The sequence below is a fragment of the Saccoglossus kowalevskii genome, chromosome 17 (genome assembly GCF_978046115.1).
Source record: "Saccoglossus kowalevskii chromosome 17, keSacKowa6.1, whole genome shotgun sequence".
NCBI lineage: Eukaryota > Metazoa > Hemichordata > Enteropneusta > Harrimaniidae > Saccoglossus > Saccoglossus kowalevskii.
Window position 1 is genome coordinate 27,416,553 of NC_140657.1, and position 26,231 is coordinate 27,442,783.

The following is a 26,231-nucleotide window of genomic DNA, read 5'->3' on the forward strand; positions in this document are numbered from 1 at the left end:
ACCTTATCTTTGTTCATCCATAGATAGTTATGATGAAACAGTTCAAAGTTCACTCTAAGTATAAAAAAACCCACAAAGAAAAAAATCCCCTGTCTGAACATTGCTTTCTATCATCACAACTAACTATCTATAGATATATCAAAGTTCACCCTATGTATAAACACACCTTGCACATATACAGTGAGAATCCCCAGTCAGTCTGAACACTGCCCTCTATCAACACATTTAACCCTCATTGATAAATATATCAAACAGTTTGAAGTTCACCCTATGTAAAAAAAATGGCAAAGCGACAATCCCCACAGTCAGTCTGAGCACTGCCCTATATCAACAAAACTAAGAAAATCTCGTGAAACGGATTACTAGTAAGGGATGATCATTTAAAATGGTGGGGGGATAATTTCACATGTACATGTATCCTAAACCTTTTATTTACACATTTTTTTGATGTGATATATTTCATGCCACATTTTAAAGTACTCACTGATTTTTAGATATAATTATCAAATATCAGCTGACTCTTCTACCACTCTATTTAGTTCAAGTATGTGCCCTTATTTTGGTGACCATTTTAGGACAAGAATTTCTTTTCTGATATGGCGAGCTACATTTTGCTGACTTAATTGATCTACCCCAAAATGAGTACTATTTCAACCGATTAATAATAAACCCAGAGTATTTGATGGCATATCATGAAACCAATTTGGAAGAGCGTTTCGGAGGAGAACCATTTACACTGAAATAGTACAGTGAAGCATGAAGCTAGCTCCATGAGTGAAGCAACTGAATCAGCTGTTTTTTTGTTTGTTTTTTAAAGGCTAAGTGGTTTGTTGTTTCACCGGGGAATTTCCGGTGCGTTTAAGTGAGCGACACGCCCACCGCAAACACTTGCCATTGTTAGAAGGGGTTGTAAATACATGTATAGCTAACTTCAACCAAACAACCATAAATCTCATTCGTGAACGGTCCAAATAAATGTACATAAAGCAGGTCGGAATATCCCGTGACGACTGCCGTTTTTTTCATTACATTGTATGCGTTTTGTCGTATTATCCTGGCTTTGCCTTTCTTGTGGAGACCAGGATCCGGAATGTATATACCGTATATATAGTATGCAATTGGCAAATTAACTTCGCAGCTGTGCTTCTGTTTAGATTTTTAAACGTAAGTCCCACTCCCCCAGTAACTGGGAACATTGAATATGGTCTTGTGTGCTTTACTGTGAGGAAGATGCAATAGAATCAAAAGTAACGACAGAACCTGCAAATACAAAAATGATATTGAAGATGAACACCACTTCCTTATAATATGCTCAGTATAAATTAAAAAGAGGATCATTTTATACAAAGAAGCTGAAAAGATTATCACTGAATTTATAAATCTGACAACTGAAAATAAATTCATAAAAATAACGTCAAATAATAACAATTCCTCTGGTACAATATCTGAAAAACAGCTTTGATATTAGACAGCAGCACCTACTTAGTCGTTGACTTATATATATTATATATTAAACTATTAGCCATTGTAATATTTGATTCGTAATTTTCTTTTGTAACCTTTAACCTCCTCCAGTAGTTGTTATGAGTTAAAGCGGGAGGGTCATCGCCTGCGCACGCGCTGGAATTGAGTCCCAAGCGACGATAACAACACACGTTAAAAACGCAAAGGCTTATGAGTGGCCGCTTGTTTGTAAACAATGACACGTTATGGCCATCTGACGCATGCGCAGGTGACGATTCCCCCGCTTTAATAAATAAATAAATAGATCAGTGCGAACGAAAGGGCAACCCGGCCAGCAACAAACCTCCCTGTTTTGTAAACAAAATAGCAATATTGATAGTTAAAATGTAAACTGTCTGTTATGACTAGCTGATATCAATACTGTCACTTCGTGAAAACAGTCAGCTATTTTGACTGTTCGTTGTGTTACTTTTTCGTTCGTAGCAATTACAACTCATTCAAATAAATTTGTTACAGGCCGTTGTCACAAGAGGACGCAGTTCAAATATCCGATAATGTTGACTGTTGTTAATAAGGAAATAAGGTAGATAAGAATATATAATGACAAAACTATTATGATTCTGTTGGATATATGCTAGACGATAACATCCGATACTGTCGGCGACGATACCACGATACGTCAAGAGTTTTAGCCTGTGTGGGCTTCGAGTTCTTGCTAATATCTCTGGAAGTCCATTGTTGCGGGAATGTTTGATACATTCTCTAAAATTACGTCAGTAACCCCTGTCCCTTATGTAAATTATACGACCTGTGGTGGAGTACGTATTGAGGGATGGCCAAGAAGAAATCTGGTACATCTGGGAACAAATCTACAAACAAAAAAACTACAGACTAGGTTATTTATTTAAAAAAAAAACACTCATTTGATAGAAGAACAAAAACGACATCAAATAAAACATAGTGTAACAATTGAAAGCTTGCCCATTTTGATTGATAGAAATGAATGAATTTGAAGGCATTTTAAGAGTGCAAGTGTATTATCCAGATTATTTGAAAGGGCAATAATGTGTAATCCAGCACCAATTGTGCCTTTCAGTATAGACGAGATAAACAAAAATAAGATATTTCTCCTGTATTTTCTCATTTTCCAAGCGTGTAAGCGTATCTTGCGTGTAAGAGGTTGAAAAATACTATTATGTATAACAAGATATTGATTACAAGAAGTATAAGATATATATATTCAGAGTCCAGTTTTGTGGTTTAGCTTGTAACTGACATCTTTTTGTCTGCATAAATCTTACTACAACTTTGTTCATTTAATTTGATTACTCTTTAAGTCGTGGCATTGTGCTTAATTAAATCATGAAAATAAAGTTGATTCTTGTGAAAATAACGTATTTCACCAGTATATTACTTGTTGTACAATTAGGAACTGGTTGAAATCAGGGATGACTAGCTGTCATACAGTTACAGTTGTACAGAGATCAACTCAGAGCACTGTTGCCATATAGCTACTTGTTGTACACAAAGAAACAGTGATATTTATCATAATCAGTTGCAGCATTTACTATGTCACGATAGCAAAGAAAGAAATCAAAAGTTATGTATTATGTATTATGCGATATTGTTAAAGGGTGGTGGTTGTCACGGTTGCGTCACGCATGCGCGAGATATGGGTCTCATATAAACAAAGATGGCGGCTTTGACTGTTTGACTTTGGCGGCGCAGACCAACGAATGCAAACTGAGAAGTTACCAAACTTTAATTAGGTCATTTTTGTTGTTGATTGAAATGTATTGAAGGAGTCTACAGCGGTGCACGTCGCGCCCAGGTCAAAACTCGTACTCGTGATTTTATTGGAAAATCCATTGCACATCCGCGGCGCAGCGACCACCGCCCTTTAAAAATAAACCATCTATAAAAACTTCTGTACTTATACATATAAATAGTTTCAAAAATGAGCAAATACCATTCTAGTCAGGAATTACTCACTATAAGGATTATAAACTATACTGCTCCACTGACAGCCACAACCGGTCATCCGAGAGAGAGAGAAAGACTGCAGACACTTTTACATCTAATTACAATACAAAGATAACATGCAAATATTTTAAAGAGGTCAGATATGAACAAACTCTGCTGTTAAGGAAGAGTCACTGAACTTTGTAGAAGACATTCACACCTACTTATAAAACGCAGCTCATTGCAAAGGATAATTACAATACAAGGGCCTACATGCAAATATGAACAAAACCCTGCTATCAGGGAGGTGTCATCGAACTTTGTAAGATACCTTTATATCTTATTATGAAAACACAGGCCATTCTATCTGAATAAGCAAAAGTAAGGAACATTTTTCATATGGAAAGTGCTCCCTAACTCTGTATACTATTTTCAAACATTTACACACTGTAATATCCGCATCTCATGAAACAAACATAGACCATTGCAAGATATTGTCTAAAAGATCAAATTTAAACACAAAGTAAAATCAGAGAAGCTTAGAAAGAACTCCCGTGTGCTGAAAGTATGAATTACAAAAAATGAATAATTTATTTACTACTAGCATATATTTACAGTTAGCATATGTGCTTCTATTAATTTAAGCAAATACACCATTTAAAAATATAACTGCAAGCACTGTCCCGATAGAAGGACTGTGCTACAAGCAATGATCAGGGTGGTTCCAAGTAACTATATGGTGTAACAAATAAAAATATTTAATGAAATAATGACCATATATGATGACTTGATATTTTGGTCACATATCTTGTCAGACCACAAAATTATAGCAACAGTTGCATGTCCTTATCTGCAACAAAGCTTAGGATATAACAGTTATGTTTATTAGTGAGGTCACATGACCATATATAGTCATCTGAAACATAAGTCATATCACATTGATCTCAACCAAAAACTAATCAGGTTTGCGCATTACCTCAGAGCATTTATGTACCTACCATGTTTCATTAAAATCTAGAACATGAAAAACAAACGGAAATGCTTAAAATTGGTTAATTGATATGCAGATTGGGTAATTAATATGCATAGGATTTGATCCAAAAAATAATCAGGTCTGTGTAATATCCCAGGGCATTTATGTACCAAGTTTCATTGGAATCTGTTGAATAGTACATGATAAGTACTTGAAGATTGATATTGATATTGATGGCAAAGCAGAAAACTGACTAATTATTACGCAAATCAATTAATTAATATGCACAGATTTTAATGTAAAATGAATAATGTCTCCGCATTGTCCTAGAGTAACCATGCACCAAGTTTCATTGAAATGTAATGATTAGTAGTTGAAATATCAGGGAAAAGCCAACATTTTGCTGATTATGCAAATTAGGTGATTAATATGCAAGGATATATTTACCCAAAACTCATCAGATCTGCGCATCTTAATAAAATCATATTTCTTAACTAATAATGCTTTACATACATTGAACTTTCAGTCATTCTGTATTCACATATAAAAGTAGATCACCATGCGTCTTGTTGAACTTCCCAGGCGCAGTTGTTAATAGAATGTGTCAAACGACTACGATGATACATTTTCCCCGCATATACTTTTTTTTTCAATAGTGGTTGACAAGATCAGATGAAAGTTGTTTGAGGTATTGTAACCACAAACACGAGATAATTTTAGGTGAAATTTACCAATATTTTGAAGAAAAAACAAAACAAGCAAATCATACCACAACTAAATTTGGGCAAGATTGTATAGTCGCTAATATGATATCCAAGTTTCAAAACAAATTGCACAAGTTATTGTAGCCACAGGAAGCATCGTTAACGACGGGAACGACAACGACAACGACGACGACTACGAGACAGACATTTCCCCTCATATACCTTTCCCTTCATTACCATTTCGGGCAAGCTAAAAATGTAGCTTAAAACTAAATGAAAGAAGACAACATTGTAATATCGTAATATTTTACTACTGTCTCTCCTCCCATAGTTTTAAATGGCCAGCATTTAAAGCGGGAGTGTCGTCACTTGCGCACGCGTGAGAATTGAGTCCCAAGCGACGATAACAACACACGCTAAAAACGCAACAACTCTTCGGTAGACGCTTGTTTGTAAACAATGACACGCTATGGCCATATGACGCATGCGCAGGTGACGACTCCCCCGCATTTAACACATACGAGTGTTTGTTGTTTACGGTGTTTGTTAGGCACTGCGTTCAGGTCAGCCAGTTCGGGCATAGATCCTGCAAGGTTCATTCGATCATGATATGTTGTTTACAACCCTACATTTGGATTTGTTCCAGCATTGTTTCTCCAAGTCAGAGAAAGTCCTTGAGTAGACTTGTTTACCTAAAGTCTCGCATCATGATCATACCATGCTATACCATACCATACCCTATCATACCACGAAATATAACAAATATGTCCCTAAGTCATTGGTAATTCTTGAATTGACTCCCCAAATAGGTGGGAATGCATCCGGGGGGACTTACATCAAGTATGTATATGTGCCGCCGAAGGGGGTCTCAAATTCACCACTTCTGTCTGTTATTTTACCCTGTATGTCTGAAAAAGGGTATTCTTTTTTCATTATTTCTGTCTAAAAAGCGGTCCATATTTTCCAAAGACTTGAGCTTGAGTGATCCAACAACCAGGGCAATGAAGCTCAATGAAGTCAAAGTCCACCTGCTTTTCCCTTGGTACCATTCATGTCTGAAAAGGTGTAGGCAATTTGAGTCTATTTCTGTCTGAATAGGAGTAGGGGTTTCAAACGACCAGCCAGAGGTTCTCTTACGTTATTATTTTTTGTGGGGGCGACCGCCCCCACTGCCCCCACGGTGCCGCCGCCACTGCCAGCTACACACCCCTGTCAGTATTGTTTGCAAGTACCCCCCCCCCGGGGGTGCACACATGATTAAAATAGATATTACATTTCTATGTTGGTGTCTATGGTGTACTAACACGAAGGCGTAAAATCATTTCAATTCTAGGATTCTTAACGAATCTTGTTTGTACCCGCTGTGATATTCGGGTGAATATTCATGTTTAATTTAACTATAGATGTCTTGGGGTGGTCTTTGCTTTGGTGAATAAAGCGTGCAATTAATCTCAAATAGATAGAATAGGTAAAAAGTCTAGGTGTAACAGGTGTCATGCCACAATTTCAAAATGTACAATTTAAATTTGTTTCTAGTTGCCTCAGGCTGAAGAAATTTCTGCTTAGAGTTATATTGATCGTAGTTGTCGATGTCTTCCCCCCCCCCCCTGTAAACACACAATTAATGTCAGAGTCCATGGTACGACTAGAGTTCAATTCGACATTTAGGCTGGTCAATGAACTTGAAGAATGTCTACAAACGGGGTCATAGCATAAAAGAAAACTGGTTATCACGGCATATTTGCACGTACGGTCGATGGTCAATCTGTGAAGTCACAATATGCAAATATCTGACAATATTTCTAAGACATAACACATGAGATATTAACCCTTAGAACTCCAAACAGATAATTTAAAAAAAAAATAACCTGATTTTTTTCAAAACTTTGATCAAGATATGTTGGCTTCTGTTCATCTGGTCCACAATTAACAAAGAAACTATACAAATGTGCAGTTAGTCGCACCAACAATTTGATGGATGAAACTATGGCGTTAAAGATTAACCTGCTGCTATAGTTACAAACACGTGTTATCACGAGAAAACAAATCCCAACCAATCCAAAATATCCGAAGTACATCGGAATTGACCTTTGACACCTGCGTCGAATGTGACGCTTACAAACAAATTAATACCGACTGAAAACTGAATTTTAGTTTGTTGTCACAATTATTATTTAACAATTTTGTTTATGTTTGAGCTCGACCCAGTGTCCGTGGACAGGAAGAAAAACAAAAGAATTTCACATTTTTTCTTTGGAGTAGCTTGTTGTTTTATGCGACTTTTCCGCCTGTTACATATCTATGAACTTATCACCTTGCCTGTACTTTATAAAATGTTGTGCTTATTGAAGGTTCAGTTGTGAATGACTTGTTTATGTGTTCATGGTATTATAATTCTGGACATTACCACTTTTATACCACGGCTGTCCTGAATAGGCCATTAAGCGTTATTTGCATATCCCGGTCATGCTAACCTTTGACGAGGTCATACCGTACCGAAAATTGCATGAATGCACCAAAGTGTACGAGTTCCAAGGTTTTAGAACAAAGAGTGGGAATGATGTTTATGCGTCCCAGTACATTTTGCATTGTATGCAATTTGTCGTACTCGGTATGGCCTCAACTACCGCCTGGGCATGTCGGAATTTGCATTCGATACGCGCAACTTCATTCTCCTTCGCAGAGACTATGGGTGTTTTATCACTAAGCTAGGTAGTCGCTAGAGAACGTCCCACGAGTTGCGGCTCAATGTGGCTCCCTAGGTCAGGTCATAACCTCGAAGACTCTGCACGAAAGAGTGGCACGACTTATCCATTTGCATATTCGAATATGTGATTCGAACTACACGTTATGTTCAAGTCACCGGGATACTGCAATCAACACGTTTTACGACTTAAATTTAAATGAAATTGTCGGCTAATTTACTTAAAGCGCGGTAGTCGTCGCGCTGCTCATGTGCCACATTTGTGTTGATTAGCATTGATTTTCCCACAATCCAATGCGCTCTTCAAATGGAAATCACAAGGGCGCGACTTGCACCAAGTACCATCGATGACTCTTTCTATAACTTGCAATAACCAAACGAAATTACCTAATTAAAACTGTGAATACCAAGCTATACATTGTTAAGATATCTTGGTCACATGTCTTAACAAAGGGTCACATGTACAGTTAGTCTTAACAAAGGGTCACATGTACAGTTGGCGATGGTGTCTTTACATGGATTCCGAAGCAAAATAAACTGATACCCCACGAGAAATTTGTTGGAATAATGCGAAAAATCAAAACCTTATAACGTTACCCCACACAACGTAGACCTTGATAAATTTATTTGTGTTTACATACCTACAGATTGAAGTAAAATATTAGTAAATAGTTTTGTTGTCACACAAATTTATTTTACTTTTAGTTGAAAAAAAACCCATAAATTGAAGTCTGCTTTTGGTTTAGGTGTAAGAACATTGGAAAGGAGATTGAGGGCTTACTCACCTGTGACCTGGTTATACAATGGTATGCGAGGTCAAAGTACCAACATGGAAGGCAGTACTACCATAAATTTCTGAGATGCAGAATTGTTCGGATTACCGGACATCAAATTACAAACTTCGAGTTACAAAAATGACAACGTCCATACTTCAGAAACCACGCCCATTTTTACTTAACCACGCACAAATTGTAACTCGAAGTCTAATTAACAAATAATATATTTTTATTCTTGTTGAACGTCTGCATTAGTAACTCGATTTTTAATTAACAGTTAACCGGACTACGAGTTACCGGCAACATAGATTTTTATATTTGTTGAACGTTCAAATTCAGTAACTCAAATTTCAATTATCAGTTGTAACTCGATGTTTTCGTAACTCGATGTCGGTAACTCGAAGTCTGTAACTCGAACAATTCAGCATCTTTAAATCCAGGGTACCAATAAATGCGCGGCGATTACGCAACAAATTGACTACAATTTATGCTACGAGTAGTCACAACGACAATTTGTATTTGCTGCCAGTGAAACCTTTCCAATTAGCGACACCCAAGGTAATTGCATTACTATTAAAGCGCGGTGGTCGTCGCGCAGCGCGTGTTCGAATTTCATGTAAGTAAACAATGTATTTTACACGCGTTGTATACGTCGCTATGAGTCCCATATCGAACAGGACGCGGCACGACGACTGCCGCCCTTTAAACACTTATTTTGTATACGATATAACAGGTGTCCGTGGCCTTTGTCGGAAGATACGGTGAATGACATGAATTTTTACGCAATATAACAAGGTATATTTAACCTCATTACATGCAATATTGGCGCGCTGAGAATAAAAAGAAATACAATTGTGACGCCCACAATGCATTGCGAACCATAAATCAGTTACAGTACGTACCATAAATTAGAACGCTGATCATTTCCGGTAGTAATTTTGATAACAAACTTGATTTCCGCAGTTGTACGTACATTTGTTTATTTCACGACTAATGTTCATAACATTTTGATAACGAGTCGGTTTGACACTTGTTCGCATACAACTGGACATCTAATTCACGCAACGGGGGCAAGGCAAGGTCATGCACCGGTTATACGAGGTCATACCGTCCTGATAATTTCATGAATGCCCTAATGTTTACGAGTTTCAAACTTTTAAGACTAGGGATGACTGTTTATCCGTCTCAATATATTTTGTACGTGATATGGCCTACATTACTACTTGCAGGGCTTGTCGGAATTTGCCTTCAATTGACCCTACCAATTACCTCATGTTTTTCTCAAGTTTCCCCATTGTTCACCTAGCAAAGTTCAATAGTTCAGAGTATTAAACAACTTTATATATCGATTTAGCTATTTGTCTGTGTCACCTATCTTATTTTCAGTATCTGATCAGCGGCTTTTACACAGGGTCCTGACGATCTATTTGTCTCAATGCATGGACATCTATGGGGCCGAGCGACTATGTCCCGGTACAGGACCTTGCCCTTGCTCAAAATAATAGAAATTATAGAATTAAAACAGTAAAGCAAGCATATGTTATTAAATTTAATCATCACGCTAGACCCTAAGCTAGTGTTTTTTGTTGCTTTTTGCAGGAGAATAAAACGTTTATACAATTTGTTTGTTTTTCGTATTAAATCGAAAGCAGTCATACTGCAATAATGCTTATCATGATAACAACATGTTACTAAAAATAGAAGTGACGTAATCATAGAAAGATAACGTTTTACAATCTTGGTGAAATGTTATTTTTGTTTTCTTTTTATTAGAGTCTGTCAGTATATGAAGGGCGTCTTTTTAATGAAATGCCTGAGATGAGGAGGAGATTGTGTGATACAACTACATTTTAAATCACGTGACATCTGCTGACCACAGGTTAAATAAGTTCTAAATAAATATTCATTTCTGTCTAGTCGGACACAAATCTCGGTATTAAGCGGGGACGTCACCTGCGCATGCGTCAGATGGCCTTAGCGTTCACAACTCAGACAACAAATAATTTATTAGTTGTCTGAGTTTAAAAACAAGCGTTTATCCATGAGCCTTTACGTTTTTAGCATGTGTTGTTACAGTCGATTGGGACTCAATTCCCGCGCATGCGCAGGTGACGACACCCCGTTTCACTCGTAGGCAAGTTTTTGAACGCCTGTGACAATTTCATGTTGTCAACGTGTGATCCGAGATAGAACATGTTGATTGTGCAACTTGACATTGGTCGTCCTTGGCGCGCGTCCCATTGGTTTGTCACGTATTCGCTCCGAAGTCAATGCGAAGCGACATACAAGATTCTGCCTGATTGGTTGCCCAAACCTGATAACTAATAAACAGACCTCTCAGACTCGAGCAGCCTGTTTGTTGGCATGTTTTTTTCGACGCAATGCTGACGATAAAATAAAACTATAATTCTTGTTGACTCTTGTTGCGTGAAATATTCCTTCAAATAAATGACAAACAGAAAATAAAACGTCTTTCAAAATAATTTGTAACTGAGACAAATTTTGCAAAATTTAAGGAATTTCCTGTCAAAGGTTTGTTAGCAGCGACAGTAATTAAGTAAAGTTCGTGGCAGACGTTTATGCGCGTTTAAACTTTGGAGGTCAAAGTGTCATTGAAACGAGGTCGGGAGCTTTTTTGTAACTTAAATTGAAGGCAATATGTTTATTACCTCGTCTATTTGGGTCATAATAATCATTTTCATGAATATCCATTTTATTTCATTTGTGTACGTTTTAAACATTCTTTATAATTCAATCGCCACACGTTATGTGGAAGATATGATATTTGTATATTTGATCACGTAAATTTCACAGTTCTGAAATATCTTCAAAATCATTTTAAATGAAATAGTATTTTACCCCTATGTTCACTGACAAATATTTTGTTTTAAATGACGTAGTTTGCGTGATAATTGGTCACAATTGTTTTAAATCGAATAATGTAATAACAATTACAATTGTTTACGAATTTAATTTTCTATTTTCAAATATTTTAGGGAGAAATAGTCTAACAATACAGTTTATTAACGTTTGGATTATTGAAAGTGCTTTCTCAGAGGATTCCTTGTGAGAAATCGGAATTTGCAAGTACTCGCGTATTTTTGAGGCTCCCTCTCGTTATTTGTGTGTCACGAAGAATGTTATCAGATACAGGAACTTTATACGCAGTTTTAATTGCTGTATAGTTTAATACGTAACTTCGCATACGATAACGCTATCGATTCGTCACTGGTCTGACATTAGCGTACCCCTTAGAATAGTGAAAATAAAATGTAACGTCATAAACCAGCACATTCAGCAGTTCTGTTAAACAATCAAACGTATCATAGGGAGTCGGAATATGTTAATATAATTAGCATGCGGGGGTATATAAACCTTGTCGGGTGCAGAGGAAATTTCATACTCCCCTCATCTATCAAAATGCGAACTCTTCTGTTACTTACGTTTGCCGTTCTTGGTAAGTTTGCAATTTAGTATTTCTTCTGACAATAGACATATGATATGCATTTGTGTGATTTGTTCTAAGAGTGTTTTTCATTGAAAAATTAGATGATTCGCGAGGACTGGAGAAATAAACGTTTTTAAAGAAATTCGTCATAGTTGCTTAACGTGATAGCAAATATGCAGCTGATATTAAGCTACACCTGGATCGTATTCAATCTAAAGATTCGATAAGAACCATTATTATTCCTAGAGGATGTTGAACAACAGCGAGAAATTTTCGAACTGATGCGTTGTCATCGCGTTTCTCATCTTTAGTTGGTGAATGGGTGGATAGTTAGTTAATGTAGGTGGTTTGTGTGCTTTATGGAATTGATTTTCCAGCTGATCTTTCCACATGGTATGATCTCTTTCCACTCTTAATAGCCCGGATCATAACCGATCTGAATTTCGTAGTGAACGAGAGCGGCATCAGTGTCGGCAATGTTACGGTTAGTAACCCGCGCAAAAGAATATGGAAGTAACGCCAATGCTAGCCGAACCGATAGATTGACAACGAGGCAAACATACCTAAATCTGTACTTCTTTGCGCTTGATTAGTGTATATCTGATAAGTTCAAACTATATTGCTGTGTCTGTGTTCTTATCGCATGTTAACTTCACTGTACGAAGCTTAAATCAATATTGTGTCGAGTACATCTGATCAGAATTGAAAAGGGTAAATTTGCATACAATGGACCCCTTGGTTCAAATCAGCCGCAGTCGGCTGACCACTCCTTTTGCGTTTATTATTTTACTACTTCGTCTGAAAAAAAACACCTGTTATGATTTATAGAATTACAACCATTTGTTGTCACAAAAAAATCACGCCACTTTATTTATGGCCCGGCCTTTTTTCTGAATAACTTGTACGTACAAAGATTATATTATACAATGATACGGTACTCAGGCTGTGAGTGTTTTATTGACTACTTCATTTGTATTTAAAGTTGTAGTGGATTGTGTTGGAATTTTGTCAACGATTATTCTGAGCAGGTTATCTGCCCCTCACTATTATAATTGCAGCAAGCAATCATTCATCAATTTGTTTCCGAACAGGGCTAATAATACTGACCTATCTCAAATGATAGTCAATTTGAAGTTTAAATTTCATCATATTTTGACGATTAATATCTTCAGAATACACACGTGACATATCACGTGACATAGTTTAGAATAAAAAAAAAATATCGGTTTTCGTTGGAAGTCGGAGGGTGGCATTGCTTGTAAAAACGGATAATTGCGATGTATCCTGAGAAAAATAGAGGTGTGTGAGCATAAATATGCAGTAGATGAGCAACATTACTGGTTTTGCGCCACATTTGGTCTGTTCACTTGTTGTTGGAATTGATTTCTCCTTTGCGGTCAGTGCGGTGGTGTCCGTGGCGTTGATTGGCTGATGAATATAGCATCGACTAGTTAATCTGAATATCCTAATTTTTCGTAGTTGCCAATTCCAAAAGGTTGCGGCGAGGACCCTCGAAACAACAGAAAACAACAGACTAATTAACATACACATTCTACACAGAATTATTAAGTTGCAATCTCAACACTAATAACTGCTAGAACAAGTATTATGTGTGGATTAGCATCGTCAAGTTGGTAAACTTGAACAACACAAAAACATCCCGAATTAGAAGCTGACATATTCACACTCAAAACTAACCCAATAAAATTTTCGCTTCGCTTTTCATTTACAATTGTCGACTGCTTTTTTAAAAGAATTCAGCTCAAAAATGTGTAAACGGATATGTTAGTTTGGTGCAATGATAAATAATAAAAACAAACCGGAATAAGTACTAGCGGAGAATCCCTTAGAAAAACGTGGCTATCCGTCCATGCGTCGCTTGGCCGATTTCCAATTTAGCTCTGTGTACATGTTCCGGCCGCTACATCACCCTACACAGGGTGTACTCGGGGCTATTTCCAATTGTGATGTGAAAATTACGAGTCTGTGCCCAGCTTGAGCGTTCGTGATCTCGCTTTATCTCAATCAAATTCTCGCGTTATTCCATTACAGAGTGTCAATACCGTTATGATAAAAACGCATTAATAATATTTGTTGTAACCCGGTTTAATTATTTTTAGTTATTTGTTTGGACTTTGACAAGACAATGAGTAATTAGTGCGTGACGCCGCGACATGCCCTTTGAGTGCAAGGTCACGTGATCGAACCCAGCAAAAATAAGTTCACCTGAGGTCACGGTGTAATCAACTCCTTGTCGCACTTTGAGTCGAAGTATATTTACAAGATAGAATATGATCCGTCGAGAAAAAAAATTGTCAAAAAACAAGCTGCTCTCTGATTGATTGGAATGTATATTGAGATTCGCCTCAAGTTATCAACTCACAGTGGTGCACTATTAGGATTTTCCACTTGTCACTTATTATTACAAATTTTAGAATATAATTATGTGCATATCCAACCTGCGTAAATAATCATCCCGGTATTCCATCAAGCCGCCTACATCAGCAGCGAGCATATCTAACTCGTCACGAATGGGTACCGGGGGTAGGCATTGATGACGACTGAACCGACTTTCAGTTTAACAATTCGATTGTCGATGATTAATATGATCCAATCTCGAATTCTACTGACAATCCTTCTTAGATTAAAATGCTGATATAATCCCCGATAAACTAAGTCTTGGTCGCTGGATTGATCCCATACTTGACCCCAAAGATTAAGATAATCGGAATGATTAAACCATAGACAACTATTTATTGGTTGTCTGAGATTAAACTGATTGGCTTTCCGACATACATGACATCGTTTAGTCTAAATTGCGCCCTCTGCCGAAAAAAAACATGGACGACAGAGGGCGCTTCTAACGCGTCCAGAGTTTCAATCGTTGGTCACTGACATATACATGTACGGGTATTTGCAGGGGAAATGTCAAAACATAGTCAAAGGTCATTGGAATTTGGCCAATTTAAAGATTTTAATCTCAGTTTACATCACAACTGAGATTGGGCGAAAAAGCAGCATGGAGAAACATACTTCTTAAAACATAGAAAGTCTACATGGTAGATATATGTATGTTTTTATTTGTATCCATAAAAAACATTCATCATAATCCGGGTTCCCATATATTCGATTAATACCAATCTCTTATTAGTAAAACTATTTCTAACTTCGGTCTAAGCCCAGTCAACTTTTCCAAATCAATTAAAAATTAAAATGAAAGCTAAACGCACAGGGGACTCATAGTCTTTTAACACGTTATATAATTATACAGGGTGCTGGGCCAAAGTTGATCTCTGGAGCCCACCCAAGGAAGTCATTCCTTCCAATGATGATACCATTCGTTGGTGTGTACCATCAGAATGCGAGATGAAGAAATGTCTTCGCATGGCCAATGAGTGGATGTACAATGTCTCCCCGAGAAAGGATATCGTATGTATGGAAGGTACATGTATAGAGCACTGTCTCGACTGGTAAGTCGACAACCTTAACACAAGGGTCAAAGGTCAAAGACCAACTGCGTCGAATTTATGCAAATATAATGATGTCTAATTTAGTATCCGAGTTGTAATTGTTCTCTCGATAAGCTGCGTCATCGTGCAATCTCACCACCCACGTGTATTGCTATATTTCTGGGACTTGTAAAGGTGAAGCAACTCTTACAATAATGTTTTCTCCAGCTTTTTTGACATTTGACCTTTTGAAACGTACCTATTAACGAAACAGTCAAATTTCATAATTAGCCATATAAAGATGGATTTTGTATTTTACTAGTTTTTAAATTCACGGACAATTTATATAACAGATTTTTTTTTATATCTAGGGTTGAGAATGGATACAGTGACGTCATTGTTACCCGCGAGAATGATGTATGGAGAGCACACACCGTTCACAATTTGAAACCTGTCGCTTATGAAATGTCCGAATACAAGGTATGAGTGGGCGTCGTCGTATGGTGGCGCTATTAGCGTATTTTATAACCGTTTGAACCGTATAATTTTGTGTGATTGAAAACAGTGGCGGACCCAGAGGAGGCCAGGGAGCCATGGCCCCCCAAACGCATGACAATTCATATCATCTGGATTACGCATAACTTCTCTGCGATTTACGCTCCGTATATCTTAAGCAAAGCTTGGACCCCCCCCCCCCCAATACATTTTGCTGGATCCGCCACTGATCGAAAAGAAATGACGGACAGTAACAAATATAACATTTGCATATATTTTGAATAATTTACTAGATTAAGGGGAATCAAATGTGGGTCTTACCCAGTTCCGAAGTCTAACTGGGCAATCTAGAAAATGCGCCACCGCGTGTCAATGTTCACGACTGATGCAAAATCACACCACGGTGACTTACTCATGATAGAATACATCAGTCATTAAATAATAATGGATGGGCCAGATTTGACAGATTTAGAATTCCGATGTCTTTGTATTATATGATTAGTTCATCTTATGCTTGTTTTTTCTAAACAGGGACCAAAGAAATTTGAAAATTGGGAAAGCATCAGCATTGCCGTGGTACCAAAATCATCTCCCATCAACCAGTGGAGCGATCTGGAAAACAAGAAATCTTGTCACGCCGGCGTCGATTACACGAGTTCCTGGACCGCACCAATGTGCTCCATGATTCACAAAAACGTCATCCCTCACCAAGGCAACATGGTTGAATCTGCTGCTCAATATTTCAAGAAGAGCTGCGTACCAGGTGTGTTTACATTGACTATGTTAGCATCGAAGTAGACATAGAAACCCACTCTTCACAAAAAATTAAATTTATTTTAGCGACCTCCTCTAAGTAGTCTTTAATGTTTGCATAATTTATGGCAATCAATAGGTATGTTTACATAGCACACATAAATTGAACACAATGTCACTGTGTGCTATTCCAGGTGTACTTGACTGGAACTACGACATCAATGGCACCAACCCCGAGACGCTCTGCGAGATCTGCGGTGGACGCAAAGAAGACAACAGCTGGTGCCACAAGAACAGGGATGTGTATTCCGGTTACTACGGTGCCTCCATGTGCTTGAAAGAGGGCAAAGGTCATGTTGTTTTCATTGACAACAACTACATCTCTGCATTCAAAAACATCTTTGGTAAGTATGTCGAACGAGGGCGCTGTTTGCGATATTAATCTAAGCGCCCTCTATCGTCTTTGTACAAATGATCTTAGTACATGTAACTTTGTCTTGGATAGTTTGGCGATTTTGTATTATATTTTCTATGCATAAATATTTGATGTAACAAGAGATTAAAAGTCTTATAAATAAGAAAGCATACTCTAACATTCTATCCATTCTTTATATTCATCGCAACAACTGATTTATCGTCATGTTTTGTTTTCTAGGAACTGATTACAAGCTTGTCTGTAACCATGGTACCACTGATTTGGATGACTGGCATAACGAGGATTGTCATCTTGGATACACTCCACGCCCAACTATCTTCACACACATGGACAAGACTTACAATTATATCCGTGACTTCAATGATATGTTATTTTCTGCCGTGCAAGTAAGCTTACTTTAAAGTATTTGATAATCATTTCAATTATCGCAACCTCGGCTGATAGTCTCCCCATTAATATAGTCAATTTGTCTTTCCCGTTGATTCTGTGCTAAATTCGCACAGGGTATAACAAAGCTCGATTTTATTTGAGTGTTTATCTGTTGTTGTTTTTTGTAATACAGACTTATTCAAACATGAATAACATGGACATATTCAGCTCCGATGAATACATCTGCTCAGACAACTCTGATCCAAAAGACATTATCTTCCGTGACAACACCCGTGAATTTGTCACAATCCCAGAAGAAAAGAATTACATGCACAAGTACATCAGTGTGATGAACACCTGCCAATCCATGGAACCAAAACCACGTGCAAAGTTCTGTGTAATCACTGATGAAGCTTACAACAAATGTACAGAAATGAAGAGATACTTCACTTCTACCATGAAGGTAATTACCATATCAATATGTAAATTAAGCATTCTGAGTCACATGACCAAATGTAAATGCCAAATATGGTATATAAATTTATGCATGTGATAATAATCATTCCCATATTTGGAGTCAAAAAACATTTATATATACATACCTTTCTACGATGTGAATATGTTAAATGCAAATTATGACACGATTTTTAACAGCTTTGACCATTTCAGTGATATTTCCAATCATGAAAATATTTTTGATGTTTAAATAATTTCTTAGGTCAACGAAGTTAGCTGGGGTTGCATGAAGTTACCAACCAAGATGGATTGCATGAAGGCTATCTGGGAAGGCAAGGCTGATGTTGTGTCTCTGGACCCAATGGAAACTTTTATTGCTGGAAACGACTTCCAAATGACCCCATTCATGAGTGAATACTTTGATGTTTTCCATGAGGTAATATATGCAGAATGTTTTCCCTTTCAGCATTATAATTTTTTCGAAAAAAGTTTGGTACAACCTTTTGCCCATTCTTATGTATAAATTGTTGATACTTTTAAACCAAATGGGCATGATTTGCTATTACTACAGATCTAGATAACATTTTTGGAAAAGGATGCTTATATGTACATAGACGAGTAGTAACAGGAAAGTAGTTTCAGAAAAGGAATAGTTCAATGCTGTCAAAACAGTTGGTAGTAATAGTTTTTCAAACGGACACTGATAGCATACATCAGTATTTAAGAAGATATTAGCAAGTAGTTTCAAAGAAGAATGCTATTAATGGTCAACATTTTCATAGAAGAAAACAGCACTAAGTAAAATAGTTTCAGACATGAATTCTGCTGATATGTGCAGTAATTTCAAAAAAGTTGTAGTAAGTACCGGAACAACAGGTTGTTGTGAAGGTTACTGTAGTTTTCAAATCGAAATACCAAGAAAAAAATGTCAATAACCTATAAACCTGCGGTTGAATTGACTTATTGCTATTTTTCTGCCACACAGCCAATAGATGGCAAATGGTCTTACAACTGGGACACCGAGACTTACACTATTGGAATTATGAAGAAGAATGTTTACCAGAACAAGTTTGGATACGACAATGAGTGGATTAACCTGAAGGGACTGAACACCTGCCACGCTGGTATTTCCAGAGTAAGTCATTACTCTCATATTTTAAATATCAAATGTTATTTTTAGTTTCTAGATAAAGGACATTTATCTAAATGTTCGTGATATACATAAATATGTTACTATGGTAAATAGCATTGTATAGTGATAGTGATTTACATGTTGGCATGTACTAGATGCACAAATTGTTTCTATTGGTTGATGGGAGAGCAATGGACAGACAGAAAACCATTTTAGCTAGTCTAGCCAACCCTTGTACGGCTCATAGGCTCTAAAATTGCTTATAAATCTGTATGCATATGTAATGTACAGTTTCCAACACTTTGGAAAGCATCTACCCTAAGTCATAGCCCAAAGATATCACGCGATATTGTGATTATGCGTTTCAACATACCAGTTAATGTTCACGTCAGTTTGTAAATATCATGATTTATATCGACTTATATCTATCTGAACTGTCCAAACTTGCGTACATGGCGCTTGTTCAGCAAGATGACCCTGTATGGTCAGTAAGATGTATGTATTACTGCATCACATTTCTCAAGAAGACATTTTCTATTGTTGATCTTCCTGTAGGTTTCCTCTGTCCATCATCCAATTGGTTGGCTACACTCCAATGGCACCATCCCCCATTACGGCTCAGTCTTCGAATCTATCAACAAATTCTTTGACCGTACTTGCTTACCAGGTGAGTGTGTTTATGTATACATGGATGAACACCAGAGTTTCTCACTCAAATTTGTCTGCACTTTATTTTGTATATTCTTCAATTTTGTAGCCAACAGATAAAATTTGAGTAATTGTTTTCAGTTTTTACTCAAAACATTTTGCTTTTTTGTCACAATCTTGTAAAAAAAGTGCAAACTACAGATGGTACTATTTTGTGAATTTTTGATTAAAAGAGGGAACTGGTTGTGAAAAGGTTAAAGGTGATAAACAACATACCTACACGATATACAAACCCAAATTATGATGACCCGGGTCTGCATAACCTATATATGTACATGGACCTATACAAATTATATAATAATCAGAAAATTTGTCAAGATGTAACTTTTCTGGCAAAACACCTATTGTGGTAGTACTGCCGAGGTACTGTCCAATGAGATCTCGTAATCTGCAGAATCACAAAAGATTTCAGTAGGATCTCGATTACATGTATCATAGTGTACACACCCTTTATCAATTCTTGATCGCCTTACAATAACAGGTTCAAAGGACTGGAACATGAAGAAAGATATCATTCTCGGTCACCAATACAACTGGGGATATCATGGCGTGTCATTCTACAATTTCACTGGCATGGAATGGTTTGTATGGAATGTACCACATACATGGAATTACTTCAACTGGAATCACCAGACCCCAAGGTAATTCAACCCTATAAACAGTGTGTTGATGTCCAAATATAGATCTGTGTTTTATATGGTAATTTATTTCAATATATGGTGTTTTGATGTCTAAATATAGATATATGTTTCATATGGTAATTTTTTTCTATATATGGTGTGTTGATGTCTAAATATAGATAGTTGTTTTGTATGGTAATTTATTCTACATATATAGTGTGTTGATGTGCAAATATAGATAGTTGTTTTGTATGGTAATTTATTCTACATATATGGTGTGTTGATGTGCAAATATAGATAGTTGTTTTGTATGGTAATTTATTCTACATATATGGTGTGTTGATGTGCAAATATAGATAGTTGTTTTGTATGGTAATTTATTCTACATATATGGTGTGTTGATGTGCAAATATAGATAGTTGTTTTGTATGGTAAATTATTCTACATATATGGTGTTTTGATGTCTAAATATAGATAGTTGTTTTGTATGGTAATTTATTCTACATATATGGTGTTTTGATGTCTAAATATAGATAGTTGTTTTGTATGGTAATTTATTCTACATATATGGTGTGTTGATGTGCAAATATAGATATTTGTTTCATATGGTAATTTTTTTCTATATATGGTGTTTTGATGTCTAAACATAGATATATGTTTTGTATGGTAATTTATTCTACATATATGGTGTGTTGATGTGCAAATATAGATAGTTGTTTTGTATGATAATTTATTCTACATATATGGTGTGTTGATGTGCAAATATAGATAGTTGTTTTGTATGGTAATTTATTCTACATATATGGTGTGTTGATGTGCAAATATAGATAGTTGTTTCTATGGTAATTTGTGTATAATGACTAATAAGATTGAATCAGTTTCTGGGAAGTTAGTTCAGGGTTGTTTTTAACACACTGCCATCCAAACCATCTTCGGTTTCCTCCATAGCTACATCAACACCTGGAAGAATATCAACACCTGGGTAGAAAACCCAGAATCCATTCTGAAAACAAAGAAGGAATGGAAAAAAACTTCAACTGAGGAAGGATGGCAATGGGACACCGAAGATGAAATCAAGAAAGTAGACATCTCCAATATCTGGAACAAATTCTTCAAGAACATGAAGAGTCAAAAGAAGGAAGGAATCAAGGATATGCCAAAGTAAGAGAATAAAAATAAGTTGTTATGCTTATACAGATCCGCATCCCAGATAGAGTACATTTGCAATCCCAAAAGAATTCACTTCTAGTACAGCAGTCAGTACAGTAATGATCTTTATTTTATATTAGATGCACCATTGCTTTATGTGATGAAGAAGCGGCCCCACATTCATCCATCAATGAAAACAAGTTTTAATAAACTGAATTTTCGAAAATATATTTTTGATCAGATGAGCAAACTACACTACTGTAAAATACTTTCGCTTGGCATTTATTTTCGTGAAGGGATGATTCCGTAAAAATAAAATCCAGTGAATATACTTTTTTTTCTATATTCCACATTAAACTCATCAAAAATCAGTGAAAATAAATTCCAAGCAAAACGTCCAAAAAGTCTTTTCAGCGAAAATTAATTTCAGCGAAAATAAAGTATTCCACAGTATATTAGGCTCAGTTGACTGCTGGGTTGCCTGCATGTGGATGCATCTAATCACGTAAAGGTTCAAGTGACATATTGGTTATCGTTATTTGCTTGTGTTCATCTTTAAATCTTCCACCTTATTGGATATGGTTAAATCCAAATTCTGTTTGATCTCGTAGATTTGACTGGACTATTTGGAATCTCTTCAAGGATAACATCCGAACCGTTCCAGAATACATGTTGGAAAAGATTCCAGAGATTGAGAAATTCTTGATTGAGTTAGAAAAGATTACACACAATGGTTTCAGTGATAATATTGAATTCAAATGGATGAACCACCCAATCGTCATGGTAACTATATTATCCATACTTAATATGAACATTTCATCATTAATACATATTAAAATTTTATTAGCGAAAATCAACTCTGTTCATATAAGAAAACATTATTTTTTCATGTTTATAATTTATAATTTAGAAACAATTGCCTAATAAAATAATGGATCTGTAATAGTATGGAATGTTACACATGAATGAATCTCTCCATCTATTTTCAAAACATCATTTCCGACAATTTATGACATTCTTTTGTTTTATCAATCAGAACTACCTGAAGGTTTACTACCCAATGCTTGTGAAACGCTGGATCAACTATGCCGACCAAATGGAATGGGTACCAATGACAAAGGACACTTATAACCGATACACCAACCCAATCTGGCTTTCACCTGAATGGAATGAATATCAGAAGACCATGAAGGTAGGAAAAGATACCACTAGAAATTACATCATCAGATTAGTAAAAAGCTTGCAATATATTCATTTTTATACAGTTGGGATATAGAAAAATAGTGTCGTCCGCTTATAATAAAGAATGTTGTGATCGACTGAGTTTTTTTCAAGTAGTCTGTCAGTGAGAAGTTTTCTGATCATTTCGAGTCTTCATTCTTACAGATGCACCAGGAAGAGCTATGCACTAGCTGCGGTGGCTACAATGAGTGGAACTGCAAAGAAGGAACCGAGGAACCATACTGGGGAACCCTGGGAAGCCTCCGATGCATACACGAACATAAAGGAGATATTGCTTTCATCGAGTCACACAAATTCGAGCCATACGTCAAAGACATTGACATGATCCCACAAGACTTTGTCTTGGTCTGCCCAACTGGCAAGGTCATCAACTATGTCAACCATGAGAGCATCCGTGAATGCAACTATGGGCGTGTACCGTTCCCAACTCTTGTCACTTCATACGCCAAGACAGGTAAATTGATGCACTCAAACGAAATTTAGCAGACAGCTGTCGCTGTACATTTACCACTTTCTTTATCTTTGTAGGTCATCTAATCATATAAGAAAGAAATTTTATTTAGCATTAGAAACCTCACTGACCCATAAAAAATAACCTATTTGTCGAAAATATAACCTATTTGTGTAGCATATCATGATTCTAATAATCAAAAAATATTTTTTTTTTTTTTTTTAAATGTTTTTGTGCCCGGCGACAGTTCTGGATATTGAATGTCACTGTTGTCTCTCCTGACATTTTTTTTTTGTATGTGCAAGTTACAATCAAAAAATATGTTTGATTGGTGATCTTCTTTTCAGTACAAAATGCTTGAAAGGCATGGTAAGAACATCTGCTACAAAAATCCAATGACTTGAATTTTGAATTGCCGAGCTTTCAGAGAGGAATATTGCTTCGGCAAAATTGACTATCATCAAATGTGTATCCTTAGGGGCGAAGCTACGTCACAGACGTTCCATGTTGCTAAGACGCGCACCACTGTACCATGCATTTCTATGGGCTCTGTGCGCGCTGCTGTGGAACGCCGGTCGAGCCGGTGAAAATTCGAGAATACAACACAAACTCAACTTTGAAGTATTCCCGAACAACCAAATTTATATATGTTACACACGTAGGGCTAATTTTGTTGCACTGTTCAGAGGAGTCTCAACAATCATCCCAAAGTACCGTTTTATGCGAGTTTTGGGCCTTTGTTTTCACTGCCGCAGGTTGCCAGGCGATGAAAATGCCCGGATGTCCGCCCCCGAGGATAGCACATTATTAGGTTAGAAATAAAATACGTTTGCGTTTGTTGAATCCAATTTTGACGTCAGTATGATGCTATGATCTTTGTTTGTCCCGTTTTTATGTTTGGTTTCCCGCATAAGGTGGGATCCCGCAGTGAACAAAAAATTGTTTATTAAACTGCCAAGATTAGACGAGATTTGAACTATCCTGGATATGAAAGCAAAGGATTTTTCAAGCTATTTCACCAAAGTTGCTGAGACAAGTACCACATTGGCAGGAAATATTGAATAATATGTTATTTGTATACCTTTTATTAAGAAGCTTTTTTTTTGTTTTTCCTAATCCAGGTAGCTGGCGCTGGAATGTGACCAAGGCTCTTTTACTCGCACAGAAGATATACGATTCCTCAAGCCATAATGAATACCGCTTTGAGATGTTCGGTGAACACAGCGTATTTGAAAACATTCACACCAAACATCTTTACCCAATCAATCTCATCAACCAGACCTATCAAACCTGGCTTGGACCAATGTTCCTGCGCTCCATGGAGTCCCTCATTAAACCAATTTCTCGTAAGTTAATGATTTCTAATTCTTCAAATCTTGCTTCGTGGTAATGTCCATTTCATTCGGCGCAGTCTTGGAATAAACAATACAATATCAACAAGTAATCAGTGATGCATGATGGGTAACTAAACAGTTTTGAAGTACCGGTAGTGAAAATTACTGACAGCCTTACAAAACTATTTGTCAGAATCACTGTCAGACAAAAAATGAAAAACGCTTTCTGAAAACATTGAAAAAAATGTTTTTCTGGCTATTTTTGCTTACCTATTTCCCAATATCAGTTACCAAGAATCGAAACAATATCAATTTTGTACAATTTCAGACAAATGGTGGGAGAATATTGACGAAATCTGTCACGGTGAGACACTAACCAACGTAATCCACCATCATGACGGACGTTGTAACGCCATTGTCAAGGACATCACCTGTAGAGGAAATCCAGAACCCAAGACTATTTGGCTTGGTCGTCATGGATACAAATACAATGTAAAGATTCCAATGTGCAGGTCAGTACAATAACAAAATGTTGCCATGACAACATACCTAGTATAGATATCATTGGCATGTTAATTAGTTTAATACTAATGATGCTGTGAATCGTTTGAAAAATGCATAATATATTTGATTTGTATTGCAGCCGTCCAACCCGCTTCATCCGTAAGATGGTTGAATTCACTTGCGACACTGGATACGGTTATTTACACCCTGTGATGATCCCAACTGCCTGTGAATGCATTCCATGTGAGGAGATCACCCATGCACCAGCCTGGAGTCATGATTACCACTGGACCACAGAAGAGAGGAAATACACACCAAATGAGTGGGAATATGACCATTTTGATCTCTGGGGTAAATAGTCAGCGAGGTCCTTTTTCACACCTATACTGGTTGTAAAAGAATCATAATTATATACACAGACATACAAATAGTGTATTAATCAATCAGTTTTGGCTTTTGCATACAATGGGTTTCCTTCTGATCTTTAGGACATATAACAAATAATTTATCCACTTGTATCTTCTGATTTCCTAGGTAACGAGCCATGGTGGATGAACAAAGAGCACCATGACACTTGGTTCCACGATGAAGTCATCTACCCACTGAACCAAGACTGGAACTACAACCATCACATCAACAAGCGCCCAAAGACCAACCATTATTCCAACTGCGAGAAGAACTGGTGGGGTTTCATCTGGCACCCACAGTGGTTCCAAGAATCAACCTGGCCTATGTGCAATGAGGGGGATTACTGGTACGAGACCATTAACGTGAACACCAACTGGGAACATAAGGAATGGAACCCCAGATGGAACAAAAACACTGAATTGAATAAGCCTGAATGGAGATGGTCGCTGTAATTTACAACCCTACTAATTTTTGTAGAATGTCAACTGGAGTGTAACCCTTTTCCACTTTGTTTATAGTTCATACAAATTTTCACCATATAGTATTAGAATATTGTGTTTTTTTAATGTTGAGTTGTTTAATCACAAATAAAACATAGAACATGCTGTATTGTGTTTATAACGTATGATGGAATCAATCTGTAAAATCTGGTGTAAATAGAGGATCTGACCAATCAGATCTCATGATACATACC

General features: G+C 36.8%; 1 protein-coding gene and 1 long non-coding RNA gene across 4 annotated transcripts; one reads left to right on the forward strand and one right to left on the reverse strand.

Annotated features, from left to right (window-relative positions):
- Positions 1-1,280: 1,280 nt before the first annotated feature.
- LOC146732802 (uncharacterized) lies at positions 1,281-13,992 on the reverse strand. 3 transcript variants are annotated; one of them, XR_014926854.1, is made up of 5 exons: positions 13,852-13,992; positions 13,370-13,541; positions 12,595-12,843; positions 3,457-3,541; positions 1,281-2,333 (listed from the first exon to the last, which is right to left on the reverse strand). It is a non-coding gene; the product is annotated as an uncharacterized LOC146732802 (long non-coding RNA). The 3 variants fall into 3 exon arrangements; XR_014926853.1 differs by having other exon boundaries at positions 12,595-13,541; XR_014926855.1 differs by having other exon boundaries at positions 12,595-13,541; positions 13,864-13,978.
- LOC100313651 (major yolk protein) lies at positions 11,993-26,142 on the forward strand. Its single transcript, NM_001168111.1, has 19 exons — positions 11,993-12,040; positions 15,303-15,501; positions 15,852-15,960; positions 16,507-16,738; positions 16,923-17,132; positions 17,384-17,550; positions 17,727-17,996; positions 18,252-18,425; positions 18,975-19,124; positions 19,677-19,788; positions 20,311-20,470; positions 21,398-21,610; positions 22,210-22,381; positions 22,635-22,790; positions 22,985-23,294; positions 24,413-24,637; positions 24,954-25,137; positions 25,269-25,480; positions 25,664-26,142. The coding sequence occupies exons 1-19, from the start codon at positions 12,004-12,006 to the stop codon at positions 25,987-25,989; spliced, it is 3,618 nt and encodes a 1,205-aa protein (NP_001161583.1). The 5' UTR covers positions 11,993-12,003; the 3' UTR covers positions 25,990-26,142.
- Positions 26,143-26,231: the final 89 nt, after the last annotated feature.

Bases quoted from the DNA above. Each gene is read 5' to 3' on its own strand.
- LOC100313651 (NM_001168111.1), top strand. From the start codon at position 12,004: ATGCGAACTCTTCTGTTACTTACGTTTGCCGTTCTTG. The intron at 15,502-15,851 runs GTAAGTCGACAA...TTTTATATCTAG, and splicing joins ATAGAGCACTGTCTCGACTG to GGTTGAGAATGGATACAGTG. The intron at 16,739-16,922 runs GTGTGTTTACAT...GTGCTATTCCAG, and splicing joins CAAGAAGAGCTGCGTACCAG to GTGTACTTGACTGGAACTAC.